Source organism: Euwallacea fornicatus, chromosome 22 (genome assembly GCF_040115645.1).
Source record: "Euwallacea fornicatus isolate EFF26 chromosome 22, ASM4011564v1, whole genome shotgun sequence".
In the NCBI taxonomy this organism is placed as follows: Eukaryota; Metazoa; Arthropoda; class Insecta; order Coleoptera; family Curculionidae; genus Euwallacea; species Euwallacea fornicatus.
The window spans coordinates 155,690-176,026 of NC_089562.1; the positions used below are offsets into that span (position 1 = coordinate 155,690).

The window sequence follows — 20,337 nt, forward strand, 5'->3', positions numbered from 1 at the left end:
GAAATTTACATTTATAAATTTAAAAAACTAAAACATAATTTTTCCTATACATAAATACAAAAAATAATATTATATTATACATATACGTACAAAATTATTTATAAAAAAAAACAAACTTAAATTTTAATTATTTATATACAGGATGTCCCAAATAAAGTGAGTTCCATGGGGATTATGGAAGCGGTAAGAGATACAAGGTGACTCAAATTAGAAAAAAAGAAGCGCATTTTTGTGCCCATGCAGAAAATGTTCCAAATTTAAAAATATGCACAGGGGTTGTCAAAATATGAGCAAAAAACTGAAAACTGCGATTTTCGAAAATCATAAATTATGAGTACTCTGTTTGAGTAAATTGTACCAAATTTGGCAGTTCTTTGTTATCGACAACTGCCAATTGAATGGCGTTTTCAGAATTTTTCCAGGCCATCCAAATTTCGAGAAATTATATTCAACTTTGTTATTTGTTATGGCCGCCATATTGGATTTTGGTGCCATCGAATAGACAATAAAAAAAAGTTTTTTAACCAAGTATCATAAAGGTGCCCTTGGACCTGCCAAAGTAAGAAAAATAAATAAAAACATTTTTCACCTTAGTAGGCTTAGAAACAAGTGCTTTAGTGTTGCTATGGATACTTTCGTTACATGCAACAAATGTCAACAAAAAGTCTTCACTGTTGTTGTATTTGAGGTTAATTTTATTCAAATTTATTTTTCTTTAGGACCCGATAAGCAGTTGATCTAGGTATATTAATATTATATTCTATTTGACGCAATGAGATGCGAGAGTTTTCAACAACACTTCCAACAACATAATTTTCAACATCTTCATTAATCCTGCGTGTTCTGGTTTTCTTTTCAAATGATCCATACTTAAGTAGATTCACTCTAAGCCTATTAAATATTGCGCGTCCAGGTTGACGCCTCTCTGGATACCTCTATACATAGAGAGAGAGATATAATATATATATATATATAAATATAATATAAGAGATACATATTTTGAGCTCTACCTACATTTCTTCCACTTAAAATGTAGCAGTCATTAATCTTCAGATTTTCTTGATTTGAAAACAGTTCCATAATTTTATTACTTGAAAATTTCTGCCGAATGAAAGTAAAACTGATAAAAATGAAATAGAAAAAATAAAAATTGACCTCAAATACAACAACAGTGAAGACTTTTTGTTGACATTTGTTGCATGTAACGAAAGTATCCATAGCAACACTAAAGCACTTGTTTCTAAGCCTACTAAGGTGAAAAATGTTTTTATTTATTTTTCTTACTTTGGCAGGTCCAAGGGCACCTTTACGATACTTGGTTAAAAAACTTTTTTTTATTGTCTATTCGATGGCACCAAAATCCAATATGGCGGCCATAACAAATAACAAAGTTGAATATAATTTCTCGAAATTTGTATGGCCTGGAAAAATTCTGAAAACGCCATTCAATTGGCAGTTGTCGATAATAAAGAACTGCCAAATTTGGTACAATTTACTCAAACAGAGTACTCATAATTTATGATTTTTGAAAATCGCAGTTTTCAGTTTTTTGCTCATATTTTGACAACCCCTGTGCATATTTTTAAATTTGGAACATTTTCTGCATGGGCACAAAAATGCGCTTCTTTTTTCTAATTTGAGTCACCTTGTATCTCTTACCGCTTCCATAATCCCCATGGAACTCACTTTATTTGGGACACCCTGTAGTATACAAATGTACAGTATTGGCCATAAATATAGCAACTTTTTATAAATTCATTTTTTTAACATCCCTTTACTCTTTCGAGATCATTTGTTCATATTTGTTAGAACAGATATTGACAACAAAGTCGGTGTTTACACTTTCATAGGCCAAATCACATTTTTTGAAATTTTAACAATTTTTTTCAATTGTTGACTGGTCAAAAAGATAGCAACTTCTGATTTTTGAACAATATACAGGGTGCGCCAACTAAAATGAAACAGAGCTGTTTTCTCGGTTAATAAAAAAGTTATGCAAACATGCTCGGACACGTCAACTTTAGTGTGGAGGGGGAAGATTTTTTATTAGATATTTACGGTGGTTGCCTTCACCCCCTAGGCAGGGGATGAACCACCCCTGATATTTTAAATTTGAAGGGGGGTCGAGTTATACATCAAATTAAAGGTTTTTTGAAGGGCTTTATGGTGATACCAAAATTTCTTACTTTCGAACAACCACTGATGAGTAAAACGATTTTTCTTATTTTTTTATGAATACTACAAATACATAACGCATAAAATCACCTAAATCAATTGTTCAAAATGCTGTCCGTTAACTTCCTGACAGTGAAATAAATTTGCTTCGAATCTCTGTCGTACCTTCTGGAGTATTTCGGGGGTTATTTGGCGGCATTCATTAACAATACGTTCTCGCAAAACTTCCAAAGTCTCTGGAGGAGTGGAGTACACTTTCGACTTGAGATGATCCCAAAAGAAGAAATCTAATGGAATAAAATCTGGACACCTTGCAGGCCATTCAATTGGACCCCTTCTACCAATCCAATGACTAGGAAAATTTTCATTTAGAAATTGCCGAACGGCTAAGGCATAGTGTGGTGGTGCACCATCTTGTTGGAATGTCAATAGATTTTCTGAATAATCCGGATTATTTTCCACAAGATCTACTAATTGGAGATAAGCGAAGTCTTCCAGCAACTGAAGATAAGTCTCGCCAGTCAGATTTCCGGGAATAAAATATGGTCCGATAATGTGATCCCCAAAAATACCCGCCCAAACGTTTAGTTTTTGAGGATGTTGTGTATGCGCTTCGTGGAAGATATGTGGGTTAATATCTGACCAATATCTACAATTGTGACGATTAACAATGCCATTTAAAGAAAAACTTGCTTCATCCGAAAAGCAAATAATGAAAATAAAATTCTGATTTTCAGTGGCTCGTTGGCTTATGAGTTCGCAAAACTGTAGTCGGCGGTCAAAATCTTCTTCGTTTAATTCTTGGACAAGTTTAATTTTGTAGGGGTGAAATTTGTGTGATTTTAAAATTCTGCGAATGCTGGTTGCGCTTATTCCAGTGGAAGTCGCCAACTGTCTTGTACTGGTTGTTGGTTCTAAAACCATATGTCCGAAAACTCCTACCTCCACTGCCTCATTTCTGACCGGGTGTCTACGATTCTTTTTTACGTTGAGAATTGAACCAGTTTCTCTAAACTTCGCTACTAAATCCAGCACATACTTTCGGCTTACATGCTTGTCCCCATAACGTTGGTTGAAAACATTAACTGCTTGGTTCGCACATTTTCCATTTACAAAAAATAATTCAATAATCTCAACTCTCTCTGCAGTTGAATAAACCATTTTTAACGATTAACACAGATGATGAATTACCAGGTCACCTGAGAGTCACAAACCAAATGGGTTTAATTTTCGATGTTTTCGATACTTCCAGGCAAAAACTTGTTGATAAGGATTTTATTTTTAGTATAGCAAAAAACATTAAACTTTGTTCATTTTGAATTATTTATCAAAAATGACTAAATCGCATCTAATTTTAATAGAGAAAAAGAAAAAATGTTAATTTGATCATAATATTAATTTTTTTTTTAATTCATAAAACTCATTATTATTACCTAACAAAATCCATGATTTTAGCTTTAAGTGTGATTCATAAAGAAATAATCGTTTTACTCATCAGTGGTTGTTCGAAAGTAAGAAATTTTGGTATCACCATGAAGCCCTTCAAAAAACCTTTAATTTGATGTATAACTCGACCCCCCTTCCCATTTAAAATTACAGGGGTGGTTCATCCCCTGCCCAGGGGGTGAAGGCAATCACCGTAAATATCTAATAAAAGATCTTCCCCCTCCACACTAAAGTTGACGTGTCCGAGCATTTTTGCATAACTTTTTTATTAACCGAGAAAACAGCTCTGTTTTGTTTTACTTGGCGCACCCTGTATTTTACTTCAGTTGTAAAGTTCCGTTTGATTAGTACTGTGTTGCATTCTACAATATTTCTTATAATGGGTCGAGGTAAAACAATATCAAAGGATTTAAGAAAAATTGTGATTGAGAGATTTGATAATGGCGAAAAACCTATCGAAATTAGTCGAAGTTTGGGCAAAAATAAGTCGATAATTTCTCGAATTATTGCACAATATAAGACTAAAGACATCATTGGTCCGAGACCAATGCCTGAGAGACCTAAAACGATACCAGAAAAAACCGATCGCTTCATTGTTAGGATTTCGAAACAAAATCCATTTCTGTCATCAACTAAAATTCTTGGCCAAATAAAAGGAAAAGGGGCGAAAGATGTTGGTGCAAGAACTGTGCGAAGAAGATTAGTAGATGCAGGACTGTTTAGTAGAAGGCCAGCTAAAAAACCATTTTTATCCAAAAAGAACGTGAAGGCCCGATTGCATTTTGCTGAACAACACGCTGACTGGAAGCCTGAACAATGGAGAAAAGTGGTTTTTAGTGATGAATCGAAGTTCAACTTGTCCAGAAGTGATGGTGTAAATAATGTTAGACGTCCTGTGGGAAAAAGGTTAAACAAAAAGTATATTGTACCAACGGTTAAGCATGGCGGCGGTTCGGTGATGGTCTGGGGATGTTTCTCCGGTCAGGGAATGGGTCCCATTCACAGAATTGTTGGAAAAATTGATAGATTTATGTATAAAGACATTTTAACTGAACATCTAATATCATACATGGATGAAAAAATGCCTCTGAGATCGTATTTTCAACAAGATAATGATCCCAAGCATTCGTCGAAGCTGGTCGAGAAACGGTTTGAAGATGAAAAAATTGCTGTTCTGCCGTGGCCATCTCAAAGCCCCGACTTAAATCCAATTCAGAACATGTGGGAGTTTGTTGACGCGAAAATTCGTGACAAAAATTATACAAATGTGAATGACTTATTCCTTGCATTACAGAAAACTTGGGGAGAAATTAGTGAAGACTACATTGATAAATTAATTCTTTCCATGCCTGAGAGATGTAAGTCTGTAATTAAACAAAAGGGTTGCTATACTAAGTACTAACTAAATATAGAGTTTGTTTTTGTTTTGTACAATTTTTGTTTCAATAAATGTAGGGAATTGTAAAAGTTGCTATCTTTTTGACCAACGAAAAATGAAACTTTTTTTTTATATGATCTCTTTATTATATTTTCTTTAAGTATTCTAAATAGAATGTTGAGTGATAAGTTAAAAAAATATTTATAGGATTCTTTATCTGATATTTCCAGTTTTATTTCAGTTTTTTAAAAGTTGCTATATTTATGGCCAATACTGTATATTACTCATTCGACTTCACTGCATATTTTACAATTTGATTCCGAAATACACATTTGCCACACACATATTTTTTACATTTCGAACAAATTTTCGAAGTTTTGTAATCCTTACAATGTTTTATTTGACAAGTTTTTCGTACTGACGAATCTGAACTTGTAGATGGTTTTGGTATTAATTTTTCTTCACGTAGGTTCTTATAGGCAGCTTCGAGCTCTGAAGCTAATTGGAACAAAAATTCCTGCCTCGAAATGTTTTCACCTGTTGTTTCTTTGTACAAAATCCAGGCATTTATTCCAGCTAGATCTAAAATATTGAAAAATATCTGAAGGGGCCACCTCCAACTTTTCGACTTCACACTGTATTTCTTTGCCATTTGATCTGCCACATCTACACCAAATTTTGTATCATTATAAAATCTTATGGTTTCCGGTATTTGTTTTTTACTTTTTTCAATTTCTATTGATTTATGTATGGTACTTAGTACAAGAACTTTTTTTTTTGGTTTGCTTTTATACACAGTAAGAGTAACATCATTGGATTTATATAATTTTCTCGAAAATCGACTCATTTTATCTTTTCGTTCTTTGGCCAACCTTGGCAAATATCTCTTATTTTCACGGACTGTTCCAACAATTGTAGTCTTTTTTGCAAGTAGTTTTTTGGCCAGTGATATACTTGTAAAAAAGTTATCTGTCGTTACGTTCCTTCCGTATCCCGTGAATGGTTCCATCAGTTTTGGAACAACGAATTCCCCAAGCGGAATCGAAGACTTTCTGCTTTTATCCTTTCCCAAATAAGGAAAACCATTTATTATATATTTGCTATTGACGTCACATGCCAACCAGAATTTTATCCCAAATTTGTCTGGTTTGTTGGGCATATACTGGGTAAATCTACACCTTGACTTTGACGGAAATAACTGTTCATCAACATTAATGTATGCACCAGGTTTATAACAATTTTGTGAATTATCAATATATTGGTTTCACATTGTAGATATCATAGCAACCTTAAAATGTTTCTTCTTCTGTACCTTTTATAATATGATTTGTTATACGATGATCAATGATAAGAGAAAATGCCCTCTTTGCTTGCCCTTTCATCATATTAGGTGTATAAATTGATTCTCGGCCCTTAGATAAAATTGGTTAAAGCACCTCTTTGAATTTAGAATTTTTTCTAACTATATAGTCCGTTTTGAAGCGCCATCTGTGAGCTATCAAACCACTTAATTAGATTAATCTAATCACCAAGAACGTTACAAATGTCGTCAGACAAGCATCGCTTAAGGCACTCTCGCCTTTTCACTTTTTAACTTTAAAAAAATGCTGCAGAAGCGCAAGACATGATTTGTTCAGCCTTGGAAGAGAATACTGTATCTTGTAGTACTTGTAAAAAATGGTTTCAAAAGTTTCGGAATGGAAATTTTTGATTTTGAAGATGAAATACGCTCCGGTCAACCAAAAAAGGTTAACGATGAAGAGTTGGAGAACTTACTCAATGACAATCCCTGCCAAACACAAAAAGAGCTTGCTGATGCACTCGGAATGACTCAACCAGCTATTTCGATGCGTTTGAAAAAATTAGGAAGGATATAAAGGGAAGGTCACTGGATACCTCATAATCTTAGCTCAGAAAATAAAAATCGGCGCTGCGAAATTGCAATGTGTCTACTGACGCGATTCAGAAAAAAAGACTTTTCAACTAAAATTGTTACTGGAGATGAAAAACGGATATTGTATGACAATCCTAAGAGAAAAAAATCGTGGGTTTATCCGAGAGAACCATCAGCGAGTACTGCAAAACCAAACATCCACGGAAAAAAATTGTTATTGAGTATTTGGTGGGATTCCAAAGGTGTAATTTGTTATGAGAAACCAAGAGAAACTATTACTGCTAACCGTTATCAAGACCAATTAATAAAATTGAGGGATGCTATTGAGGAAAAACGACCTTTTAATGGTAGTGGAACAAGGCGAGTCATTTTGTTGCACGACAACGCGCTACCACATACGGCAAAAGACACCATTGACATTATCTCCGCGTTGGGCTGGGAAGTTCTCCCTCATGCGGCGTATTCACCAGAACTTGCACCTTCTGATTATTACCTTTTTCGAGCATTACAACATCACTTGGTTGATACACACTTTCAATGTCTCGAAGAAGTCCACTAAACAATGGAAGATTTTATCCAATCAAAATCACCATCTTTCTTCCGAGATGGGATTCGAAAATTACCTGATAACCGGCAGATATGCATTGAAAGTAAGAGCAATTATTTTGATGATTAAATTGTAATTATTTTTTTTAATAAATAATAATCTAAATTGTTAAAAAAAAGGCTGTGAATTAATTTATACACCTGATATGTCGTTTAGCATATCCTGTTACACCTGACTTATCCCTAAATACATTAGAAATTGGTGTCCTACCAGGTTTGGAACTTCCGTCTATTTCTTCCCAAATTGTCCCATCCACAGCTGTGTCAATGCCTCGGTCCTCTACATCGATCTCACTATCAGATATCAATAAACATCTCATCCTCTTTTGCCCCGAATGCTGATTGATAATATCCCCCTCTTCATTGTCACTATCTGACTCTGATTCACTTGCAAGTAGCTGGTTATCCGATTCCAAGTTTTCTTCAGTTTTAGAAATTTCTTGTTCGTCACACACTGAACACTCTCCTTCTATGTCTGTTATTTTTTCTAAGTACTTTATAATTTTGTTACCCTTTGACATGTTTAGAAACTAATTATTCACTAGAAAATATTACACTCTATACGGAATAAAATATTTGCAAAAAAGTTTTGATGCTTTCTTAGTACTGCTATCTATTCTTTTCAATGGCCGTTTGACCTCGATATCGCATTGATTTTATAAATTGGTTCACTGGGGATTCACTGGTGCTGTTTTACAGCCTACATCGGGGGAATTCGACAAATCGAAATACATATGCATAGATTTATGTAATTTTGTTAACATCTCTTTCACCGGTCAAGTTGACCGACCACGGTAGGTAAGGCAAACTACAAAAATTTCATAAGAAAACGAAAAAAAAATGGAAGTAAACACTAAAAAATACTTTGTATGCATATTTAAAAAAAAATCATGTAGTTTGGTAGCGATACGATAACGTTTGAACATACAGTAGTGGCCAAAAGTAGATAGACAAACAGAATGTTTCAATTAAATCGTGCATATGTTAATTGATCGGTTTCCTATGGACGTATGTTATTTGTCGCAAAACATGTTATAAGAAATAATAAACACATGTTGGTAAAGTTACTTTATTGTCAATAGAAAAATAAATCTTTGGAATTCACCTGGTCAAAAGTAGATAGACAATTTAAAAATGAAAATAAAAACATAACAATTTCCTCCAAATTATTTGAAAAATCAATTGGGACCTTTCCCAAGGCACTAATATTTGGTAAAATGCCCATTATTGTCAATGACTGCCTGACATCGACGCAGCATTGATTCAATCGATTTATTTAATATTTCCAGATCAATATTTTGCCATTTTTCTTGTATTTTAATAAACAGTTCATCGCAATTTGAATAATTTTTATCTCTCAATCCTTGGTCAACAATTTGCCACAGGTTTTCTATGGGATTCAGATCGGGCGACTGGGAAGGCCACTTCAAAATCGGTACTTTTTTTTCTTCAAGAAACCGTTTAACTAACTTTGAGGAATGTTTGGGGTCGTTGTCGTGTTGAAAATGGAATCTTAAGGGTAAATTGTCTTCAACATAAGGTAAAATAACATTCTGAAGTACATCCCGGTACAGAAATCTGTCCATGATTCAATTTATTCTATATAGTGGGCCAATACCAAAACCGCTGAAACATCACCATACCATTACCGATCCTCCTCCATGCTTAACCGTGGGTCTGGTGTATTTAGGGTTTAATCGCTGACCCCTGGGACGTCTAACGTATTGAATGGCATCGGAATTAAACAAATTGAACTTAGATTCATCGCTCCAGCAAACTCGTTTCCAATCCTGTTTCAGCCAATGAATATGTTGTTTGGCAAATTCCATTCAGGCCTTCCGATTTTTCTTACTGAGAAGTGTTTTTTTTGCTGGCCTGCGTGCAAATAATTTCTCTTCGACTAGTCTTCGACTTACAGTCCTTGAAAATACAGAAACTTCGAAAACTTCCAGCTCAGATTGAATTTTCTTAGAAGTCACGGATGGATCTTTCGAACAAATAGTCTTTATTTTCCGCACATCTCTTTTACTCAGCTTCTTTGGTCGTCCAGTTTTTAGTTTCGGGTTAACTGATCCAATTCTTTGATATCTTTTTGTTATACCCCAAATAGTGCCTTTTTTACCATCGAACCTGCGGGAGATTTGCACTTGCCCTTCACCCTCATTAAAAGCTTTAACAATTCGTTCTTTTAAATCAGTGGACACTTTTACACCACGAGGCATGTTGTAGACTCTAAACCAAATGCAAATTTTACTACTAGTTTTCTGATATCTTAAGAATTTAAAGTAAATTCAACTGTTTTTACCACGTCTATCTACTTTCGACCAGGTAAATTCCAAAGATTTATTTTTTTATCGACAATAAAGTAACTTTACCAAAATTTGTTTATTATTTCTTATAACGTGATTTGCGACAAATAACATACGTCCATAGGAAACCGATCAATTAACATATGCACGATTTAATTGAAACATTCTGTTTGTCTATCTACTTTTGACCACCACTGTATGTAAATGATACCAAAATTTGAAAACGGTCAATTTGACCGATACTGGTAGGTTTAGTGTTAAGGAAATAATTAAATAACTCGACTTCTATACAGCTGTGAATGAATCTGCGAGTTACTGCATTTTAAGGGTAGCTTTAGGGTGCACCGAATTGAGCTTTTCTAATAATGCCGACACAACTCACGAGATGATTAAATGGAACGGAGTACGGGACCAAACAACTTGTTTGGCGTTCAGTTTCTTTCATATCCCGAACCGTTTTCGAGCTATTTAAGAAAATAATGGAATGCACGTGGTTTTCCTATTCATCTAACTGAGGTCCCTTGGGGTTTTAGGGCAAAAACGTTTTCTTTTCTATCTTATTTTCTGATTAAACTACTCAAAAGGACGACCGAAACAATGCATTACAGTCAAAAAAAAAATCTCGACTAGAGCCGTTATGTAAGGGAGGCGACAATCGTCGAGAGTGTTAGGTTTAATTAGCAATCTTCCATAAAATAAAGAAATCTCCGGATTATTTTCCACCTACCAGTAAAAATATGGACGAAACAGCCCTAATGGTAATCGCAGAAATTGAGTACGGCACTCTGGTAACATCTACCCCATTGACCACAATATCCATGTTTTGTTTCAGCTTCACGATTTGCCCGCTCATTCTAATGGTGACGGTTTTGGTGCACGCTGGTAAACCTGCAAAATCGTCACGTTTTCTAGGGGGAAAACGTGTCATTTGCGGTCCTTACCGGAGGAAATGCTCACAGGAAAGTTCATGGCTTGGGAAATGGCGCCTGCACATGCCACATTTTCAGCCTCAATCGTGAAATTTTCAGTTTTTACCAAATAGTAGGAACATTGGCCCATGAAATCGTAAGATTTGCCGTCGAATGTGACGTAATGAGGGTCGCCCACTGCCGCACATCTAGCCCCGCAAGAGACCTACAATTTAATTTAATTGATTTCAGGTAATTTATTTAAATTTGGGGAGAGGTGATACCTGGGTGCAATCCCATTCTCCGTTGCTGCAAGTACACGTGTTACACTCTTTGGGGATTGAAGTCCCGGGGGCGAAGCTTTTTCCCCTCAATCTGCAGGGACACTGGTCCTTTGTGATACATTTGTTGTTGTGCAAAACGGTCCCTGCGAAGCACAGTTTAAAACATTAGGTATTGCTTATTTTTCACTCGTTGATCACCTTCAGGGCAGTAACATCCCTCAAGACATTCCTCCTGGTTTTCACGAGGCACTGATACGGCCCCGCACATCTGATGATTTTCAGGGGCGCACGCCATGTACACTTGACCTCCTTCACATTTTATTGCTAAAACAAATTATTGAAGTTCAAGACAAAAGTAAAGAAACGTTCCCTGAAGCGAAAATGGAACATTTTTATAAACCAGAATTTTCACTTTATTTCAGTAAACAGAAAAACGAAATTTAGAAGAAAAGTTGCAAATTGCCTAATTTAAAAAACCCTTACGACACAAATGTTCATTTCTCCATCCCGTCACACCCTTGACACCCTTATGCTGACAATCCTTAACGTAAACTTCCAGAGTATCGCAAACGCACAGAGATCTGTCTTGAAACTTGCAGGAGCAGTAGTCAGACTTGCAGGATTCCAGCAGAGAAATTCCGTCTACAACCTGCAAATTTACTCTGTGACTTATAAAAAAAGACTTATTGAGGTGAAAATACTTGAATGCAGTGACTGAACTTAAATTCGGAGAAGAGTTTGACGCAAAAATCGCGGGCTTCCATCGTCAAGTCGGAGCCACAAGAGTCAATTTCTACTGGGCTGTCGTTGCAGGGTTCTAAAAAAAAAATCAATTTTATTTTTATAATTTGGAATATCAATATTTTATATTCAAAACAAACCTTCTAGGTCATCCACCAACCAACTGGCTGCTAAACTAGATACGCTCACTGCAGGGAGGCCCTCTTTGGTGACAAAATCGTCCAACTTGTCCCCATCCATTCTTCCACAGAGCCCTTCAGTTCGGTTCCACATACTCGCTTGGGTCTCCACGTGAAGTAGCAGCTTTCCATCCCATTTCAACACCAATCCCAAAGCGTCCAAAGACAAAACAATATAATTCCCAACCACCGTAACCCTCAGACCTGGCAGCTGACTGGGAATCAGCAAGATCTTCTTAGAGGTGGCAAAAATCGGAGATCCGTCCTCTGAGATTTATGTTTATAAAGCTAAAATCTTGTTGAAATATATATATTTTTTTAAATTTATTACCTGCATGTTTGAGAAAGTACTGTCGATCTCGCACGAATATTTTAATCACTTTGTGACAGTTCTTAGGATCCTTATTAAAGCAGGATGCGTGGTTTTGGACGACCACGCTGAAAGTGTTGTCTATGGCATCTTTTAGCAGGACATGGGGGCATTTGGAGTCAAAACTATGGAGTGTTGGAAATAAAATAGAGAAGTCAAATTATCCATAGAATAGGTGTACAAAAAGAAACTGAGCAATGAAGTTATATGTAATAAAAAAACATACTTAGACACGTTCAATTCGCCTGCAATTGTACGCAGGTGTTGTTTATTTATGACTTTTTATATTAGGTGTATACCTATGACTCCGCGTTCTTATTTCTAGTTCTATTTTCTTTGAAAAAAAAATTTTTTATTTAAGGAATTTTATTTCATTTTTTGCTCCGTATTACCAGCTTTCTATTTATATATGATAATTGCTCTATGTCCTTTTAAAACTTTTCAATTAAGGTTTAAATATGTCCAATTTTGTGCCGAATAAACATCATTGGCGGGAAGCTTTGCTCTTCCTTTTCCGTCTTAAGAAAAACGCCACTGCCGCTCACCAAATGCCCGTTGAGGCTTATGGCAATGATGCTGCATCTATAAGAACTTGCCAACAATGGTTTCAGCGCTTCAAATCAGGTGATTTCGACCTCAACAACAAGGAGCGTGGTAAGCCATCGAAAAAATTTGAAGACGAAGAACTGCAGGATTTGTTGGACGAAGACGCCGCGCAAATGCAAGAACAATTCGCATCTTCCCTTAAGGTCACGCAGAAAACGCTTTCGGTTCGTCTTCGCGCTATGGGAAAAATTCAAAAGGAAGGAAAATTGATGCCTTATGAATTGACGGAAAGGAACGAAGAGCAACGAAAAACGACGTGTGAGATCTTGCTTGAACGTTTTCAAAGAAAGTGTTTTCTACATCGTATCGTGACCGGAGATGAAAAATGGCCTTATTTCGACAATCCAAAGAGGAAAAAATCATGGGTGACCCCGGGTGAGCCAACAACTTCGACCGCAAAGCCAAATATCCACGGGAAGAAGGTATTGCTTTGCATTTGGTGGGACCAGCACAGCATACTGTATTACGAGCTTCTCCAACCTGGCGAAACAGTCACTGCCAATCGTTACGTCCAACAACTAGTGCAGTTGCGTAATCAACTCGCAGTAAAGAGGCCAGAATGGGCGGATCGACACGACAAAGTCATACTGTTTCATGACAACGCAAAGCCTCATGTAGCTCAACCAGTCAAGGACACCTTGAAGGATTTCAAATGGGAAGTCTTACCGCACCCGCCATACTCGCCAGATATGGCCCCGTCGGATTATCACCTTTTCCGTTCAATAGCTCACGGTTTGGCACAGCGGCGCTTCCAGAATCGCCAAGAAGTCCAAGAATGGCCTGATGCATGGATCGCTTCGAAACCGACGAATTTTTTTTACGATGGAATCCATAAACTGGCTAATCTCTGGGAAAATGTTGTCATTGACGATGGAAATTATTTTTAATAAACATTGTTAATAAATTTATACAGTTTCAAGCAGTTGAAAATGCGTAAAAAAACGCGGAGTCATAGGTATACACCTAATATGATAAAAGTTTCAGTTGCTTAGGAGCTGTAGTTCAGTGCACAAAACGTAAATAGACATGGACATTTCCAAGCAATATTTGAGAATATCAATGTTGTTCTGTTTTAAACTGAAAAAAAAATGCTGCTGAAACAACAGAAATGGTTAATTCAACTTGGGGAGATAATTCTGTTGGTGCTTCAACTGTTAGGAGATGGTTTAAGAAGTTTCGTGAGGAAAATTTTTGTCTTGAGGACGATCCACGTGCGGGTGTCGAAAAAAAGTTTCAAGACGAAGAACTGCAAACTTTACTGGATGAAAATCCATGCCAAACTGAGAAACAGCCTGCAGAGCAGTTAGGAGTAACTCAACGAGCAGTTTCAGTTCGATTGCATGGAATGGGAAAAATTCAAAAAGCAGGAAAATGAGTTCCTCATGAGCTAACCGAAGACAATAAAAATCGAAGAGTTGACATCTGCATGAACTTGCTTTCTCGGTATAAAAGAAAGAATTTTCTGCATAATATTGTTACGGAAGAGGAAAAGTGGATTTTGTATGACAATCCTAAGCGCAGAAAAACATGGGTTGACCCAGGCCAGCCATCCACATCAGTTGCAAAACCAAACATTCATGCCGAGAAAATCTTACTGTGTGTCTGGTGGGATTGTAAAGGAGTCCTATTTACTATGAGCTTCTGGAACCCGGTCAAACTGTTACAGCTGACCGTTATCAGGCCCAAATGATCAAATTAAGCGATGCTCTGGAGGAAAAAAGATCATTTACGGGCCAAGGAAGTCGGAAAGTGATATTGCTGCATGATAATGATCGTCCGCATACAGCTAAACCGACCCAGGAACTCATCTTCTCGTTAGGCTGGGAAATACTCCAGCATGCGGCGTATTCTCCAGACTTGGCTCCTTCCGACTTCCACTTGTTCAAATCCGTGCAGTCTCATTTAGCTGACCAACGATTCTTTAACGTTGAAGATATTCGAAAATGGCTCGATAACTATTTTTCGTCGAAACCACTAAGCTTCTATCACGAGGGCATCCATCATCTACCCGGTAAATGGCAAAAGACCATAGACAGTTATGGAAATTATTTTGATTACTAATATTTTCAATAACTATGTTTTTAATGAAGCTTAATTTCATCAAAAAATGCTCAGTTTCTTTTCGTACACCTTTTATAATGGACAGCGGCCGAAATCGACGAATGTCCCATAGTGAGCTTGGAAATTTGGAAAATATAAACTTTAATAGAAATTTCTGCTTTTTTTCTCCAATGCACACGGAGGAAAAACGCCCGCTTTCCACGGCAAATCACGATTTTTTTTATAATACCTGAAGACCTTCCCATCGAAGGTTTTAAAGTGAGAGCCGCCCCATGTGAAGCATGATCCGGGTTTCGGCACCAGATCTATAATGTTGTTCTCCCTTGCGCCATAAGACATGGTAGGCACCACCAGCATTTGATCCACCTCATTTATGATGGTTTCAGGTAATTTTGCTGGAAAACTATGATGAATCACTTTGTGCCCGAAAATATCAACGTCCTCCTCTTCATCGAGCCTGTGTGCTGCAGTGAAATATTGCCCCCTCGTGTCTCCTCCAAACTCCCCTACTTGAAACTGCTGGTGGGCGCTTGAACCGTGCGAGATCACATCAAAATTCCCTGCTAATGTAAAATAATTTGCTAAAGGAGTGGTTTTTACATTTTGTACTGTAAAGGCTTACGAAAGACGCATTGCGGTAGAGGGCTGGGCAGAAACTGCCCTTTTGAGTAGAAACAAGTGTATTTGGGCTCTGGGGGAAATTGGAAAGAAATTCCTTCGGGACAGGAGATGGAGCAACTAAAAGAATCTATGTCTCCCGAGCAGTTGTATCCTCCATTGAATTGAAGTTGTTTAGCGCTGCACGCACTAGCACCTGAAAATTTCATGTATAGGTACCAGCCTCTGCACTTTTCCTTGTGTTTTGATTTGGTGTTTATTATATGATAATAAGTATTTAATGCCCTAAAAATTACTCAAGTTTATGGCCAAAAAAGAACGATGAGGTTTCATGAATGCTGAGAACTTACAAAATTTACCCACTGCATTGCAATCTTAGTCTTGCTATGCGCAGAATCAAAAAATTCTGAAAATAACCGAATATTTTCTTTACAATTCGTTGCTGTTGAACGTCCATGGAAAAAATTTAATCTGTTTGAGTTTTAATGGGAATTATTTCAATGGTAAAATGTTTCTGAAAGCTTTTATTCATGTAACGATTATTAAAAAATAACTTACTGTATTGACACTGAGGCCCCCGAAAATCTTGCGGGCACTGGCAAACGTTGAAAGATAAACAGGTGCCACCATTGAGGCACTGAGGGGAACAAGTTGCTGTGAAAAACTTTTTCTTTAGAATTCATTTAAAAAACGGTAAAAAGTTAAAACTACCTTTGCAGTCAGGCACAGCCGCCCATTGAGGCTTGGAGGGCAGCCAGAGTCCGTTAGTGCATACCATGGAGGTAATTGAGGACCCATCCGGAAATTGATGGCCTGGTAGACACTCAATCGTGCACTGCCTGTAGTTAAAGACACTCACATGTTAAATATATGTCAATTGCATGGACACTTACGAGCATGATTTACGGGGTGTTTGATAAAAATACAGACAAACTTTCAGGAAATGTACTGCTCATAAAAACAAATACATATTTGGATCGAATAAAGTTATATCCGAAACCGCTTTGTTTTCAAGTTACAATGTGTTTAATTCCTTTTTTTTTAATGTATTTTTTAAATATTTCGAAAACGGTTTGGAATAAGGAATAATGAAATTAATAACACGCGAAGGTGGGAAAAAAGTACATTTTCTAGAATAGGTAGAATATTTTCACCCATTCCAGTAGCGTCCGTGCGGCCAGTCAATAAGATGTTTTTACTGACAGAAATGTTACCCCACTGACTTTTTTTTATGCGAAAATATATTTTTAATATCCTATTAATTCTCAATAAAAAAGGCTTTTTGGTTGGTGTTTTGACGTTTAATTTGCCGTTTTCAAGGCAAAAAACAATTCCTCATTCCTGTGACTACCAAAAAATTGATATAGGTTTCCAAGTGCGATTTTTTTTTAATTCTCTCGGAGAAATTTATTTAATTTTCTTTTAGTAGACAGAGGACCTGAAGACAAACATGTGCGAAACACGCCTCATCACAAAATAATACTTTTCTTCCAAAGTGTGATTCCATTAAATTCTGTGCCATTTGCATGTGAGCATTCTTTGTCCATGTTGAAACTATTAATCAATTATCTGAAAATATCACGGGGTTCTGGTTCTAAATTCCTCCCAAGGTAAGTGCGAGAAAATGGTAAAAGGGCTGTCATGAATCCCCTCGCATTTCTTCTTTATGTTAAGATCGTTAATTGGCATTATCTGAAAGTGGTACAGGCTTTTGGTACCAAGCTCTTCCCCAGATTAGCGTGGGAAGAGAGAGTTGTTTATACATTCCTTTAGCGTAGGTGAGAATGACGTTTAGGGGTTTGGTTCCCCGGGGGAAAAAGGGTGGACAGCCCTTCCATCCTATCGGTTCTCTCACGAAGAGGGGATGTGTTCTGTGTATGGATACCGGGTAGTATCGGGATATTCCATTTTTGGTTCACGGAGAATAAAGAAATGCTCTGAGAATTGTGTTGTTTCTCTCCACCCTTAAACCACGAATCTTACATGTACATTTATCCAGCTATAGCATGTTCTTAATTTTACAGTGTTATGCAAAGCCGTTTTTGAAATATTTAAAACACATTAAAAAAAAATTAAGTACTTTGTATCATGGAAACTATAACGTATCTCCTGAAAATTTACTGCTGTGTTTATGAATCATCCATCTACACAAATACAGGGTTTTCCATGACTACACTAACAAACTTAGTATATCAGATGTTCTAGGAGCAATTTGACAAAAAACAGTTGATTTCAACAATGAGTCAATTCTTTACTGTTTGTGAGATATTGAGGATATCGGGAGAAATCGGCGGGCTAGATCACCATATCCATCACCTTTGACTTCTTTTTGTCAGGTTTCTCAAAAATAAGGGTATATAGCCAGTAACTCTAAGTCAACAAACTCATAAAGCTTGAAAATCTGCATATAATTGAAGCCGCCCTAAATTGTTTCCGTTTCGAAATGAACGAAAATCAATGGCCACCGTTGTTTCTGTGGCTCAAAGGGCAGCTCCATGGTCACAAAATGATGGTACTCACCTTAAAGCAAATATCCGAATATGTAAAAATATCTGGAATATTTAAAATAGAGAAAATGAGATCACTTCCGGTTAAACCGGAACACGCAAGTAGCTGCCACATATGTCAAAAAATGCAAATTGTAAGCATAATACATAATAAAGAAAAATAAAATTTTATTTTCAAATATTTGCGTGAGGCAGCACATTAAAATGTGTAATATGATAACCTCCCTCCTCGAATTAACCATTTTCTCAACATACATAAAATGACCAATGTCCAAAAAGTACTAATGTTTGGCGTCTCTTTTGCTGTCATGAACACCTCCGCTATAACCATTCTTGACCACCCTAACTTTATTGCTTTCTTTTTGCGTTTGCGCGTGGGTTGCTAGTCAACATATTTTTCATGTATTGCCTAGCAACCCTTGAAAAATGCGAATAACAAAATGGAGGATATTTTGAACCACGTAATTTTTTATTTAGTAACAAAATTGTTTTGTCACTGAACCGTGTACGAAAACTTACTTGGGTCTACAAGATCTCTTTGAGTTCTTGGGCAATTGAGACAGAATTAGGCATGGCTTATTCTCATATTGGCATTGGGGTCCCGAAAAATTCTCCGGGCATTGGCATTGATTGGGAGCCAAACATATACCATTGTTGAGGCATTCCGGAAGACATATCGCTGGAATTCAATGTAGGAAAGCATCACTATAGTGATTTATTTATTAGTAAAAAAACGCAAATATTTTTTTACCCACTCTTCACAATGGATAATCACTACTGTCGAAAGAACTTCATTCATTCCAAAGAAAGTGAAATACATTATTCATACTTTAGAACTAAAAAGGAGTTTAACACATACGTTGACACGATGGCACTGTATCCCAAGTAGGCTCGTCCGAAACTCGCCATTGTCCACCCTGACAAACTATCATCACCTGAGTTTTCCCATTTGGAAACTGATACTCCGGAATACAGTCGGCGCGACAACCCCCATAAGAAGAGCAGCGCATACCCGCATTCATGGGGGAAGGAGGGGTTCCGAAACATCCTGAAATGACCTCCGTATTACCTCCAAAACCAACCACCCTCTTTTAACAACCAACCCCCATTATATTTTCCGGCATGCTTGGTTTTAGTCTTGGTCTTGGTCTTGGTTTTCAGGCTACTATAAGATCCCCCTAAAGGTACTTCTTCGCCAGTTAAACCTGAGGAATAGGAATGGCCTGACATTTGATGAGAGCGGGCTTGGCTTAATGATATACTTGACTGGTCATAGGAAGGAGAATTCCTATAAGAGGAAGTTTGAGTTTTTGAAAAGTAGCTTGAGAATAACTTGCAGTTATTATACAAAGAAAAACATGGGAAATTTTAGGATAACTTACCCGGCATTAGGGCTGGAATGTAAGCTGGAATATTTGTTTTTTAAGAATTGTGGAATAAAAATTTCACCACTACAAAAATAGCCACTTAAAAGAGCAATGAGGGCGCATACACTAAACGTCCCCATTTTGATGCCTGTAAGTGAACTATAATTCTCTGCGAAACTGGATAAATTTATGTAAATTTTATCCAGTTTCGCGTCCGGTGATGCTGACATCATCAACCTGGTTGGAATCACTAGTGATTGAAGCGGAAAGTCTGCAAAAAACTATTGATTTGACACGATTTTATGGGGAAAAAAATTTAACATTTTGCTACCTCCCAAAGTTTTTAGAGATTTTTTAACTGTGAAAAGTTTCAATTTTGTTCAGATTTATTTCCTTTTCACCAGGAGAAAACCTTTTTAAAGTCCGATTTTTCACATTCCTGATAACCTGGCCAGTAAGGTAAATTCCTTAAATACTTTGCCAGGACACATTTCAAAAACACGTAACTAAGGGCAGGCTTCCGCATCACATTCTAATTTGCCGCTCTCTATTGCACCAATAGGTCAACAACAAATCGGATTTATTTTTATGCAAAACCTGTGGGTGAAAGAGAAAAATAAGAGCGCAGGAAACTCTTATCAAAATCACTCTTATGCAGGTTCTGATAACTGTAATTTACGTAAAATCGTGTAACACACGTCGACTGCCACACCAAATTTTCGAATTTCACTTAAAAAACACTATTCGAAGAAATTACATAATTTTTCTAAAGCATATCATACATTGACTTTCAAAAAAACTGCAACACCAAGAAGGACACATCGTACACGTTTGAAATTCTGGCATTACGTTGGGTCGGGTAATGGATAAAAACGATCACAATATCAA

General features: G+C 36.7%; 2 protein-coding genes across 2 annotated transcripts in view; one reads left to right on the forward strand and one right to left on the reverse strand.

The window, feature by feature from the left end:
- Window positions 1-11,704, forward strand: part of Vps13D (vacuolar protein sorting 13D) — a 59,870-nt gene extending 48,166 nt beyond the window's left edge. Inside the window, exon 55 of the mRNA XM_066295126.1 lies at window positions 11,600-11,704. Coding sequence (XP_066151223.1) covers window positions 11,600-11,675 — 76 coding nt within the window. The 3' untranslated portion in view covers window positions 11,676-11,704. The remainder of the gene's footprint in view (window positions 1-11,599) is intronic.
- The window catches only part of Hml (Hemolectin), a 48,135-nt gene extending 28,527 nt beyond the window's left edge, over window positions 1-19,608 (reverse strand). The window contains exons 1-16 of the mRNA XM_066295129.1: window positions 19,465-19,608; window positions 19,186-19,370; window positions 18,942-19,130; window positions 18,602-18,761; window positions 16,287-16,414; window positions 16,134-16,229; window positions 15,580-15,771; window positions 15,187-15,520; window positions 12,252-12,415; window positions 11,882-12,187; window positions 11,702-11,817; window positions 11,484-11,649; window positions 11,199-11,324; window positions 11,001-11,143; window positions 10,750-10,942; window positions 10,536-10,696 (exon numbers count right to left, since the gene is read on the reverse strand). Coding sequence (XP_066151226.1) covers window positions 10,536-10,696; window positions 10,750-10,942; window positions 11,001-11,143; window positions 11,199-11,324; window positions 11,484-11,649; window positions 11,702-11,817; window positions 11,882-12,187; window positions 12,252-12,415; window positions 15,187-15,520; window positions 15,580-15,771; window positions 16,134-16,229; window positions 16,287-16,414; window positions 18,602-18,761; window positions 18,942-19,130; window positions 19,186-19,370; window positions 19,465-19,589 — 2,784 coding nt within the window. The 5' untranslated portion in view covers window positions 19,590-19,608. The remainder of the gene's footprint in view (window positions 1-10,535; window positions 10,697-10,749; window positions 10,943-11,000; window positions 11,144-11,198; window positions 11,325-11,483; window positions 11,650-11,701; window positions 11,818-11,881; window positions 12,188-12,251; window positions 12,416-15,186; window positions 15,521-15,579; window positions 15,772-16,133; window positions 16,230-16,286; window positions 16,415-18,601; window positions 18,762-18,941; window positions 19,131-19,185; window positions 19,371-19,464) is intronic.
- Between the last annotated feature and the right edge of the window lie 729 nt (window positions 19,609-20,337).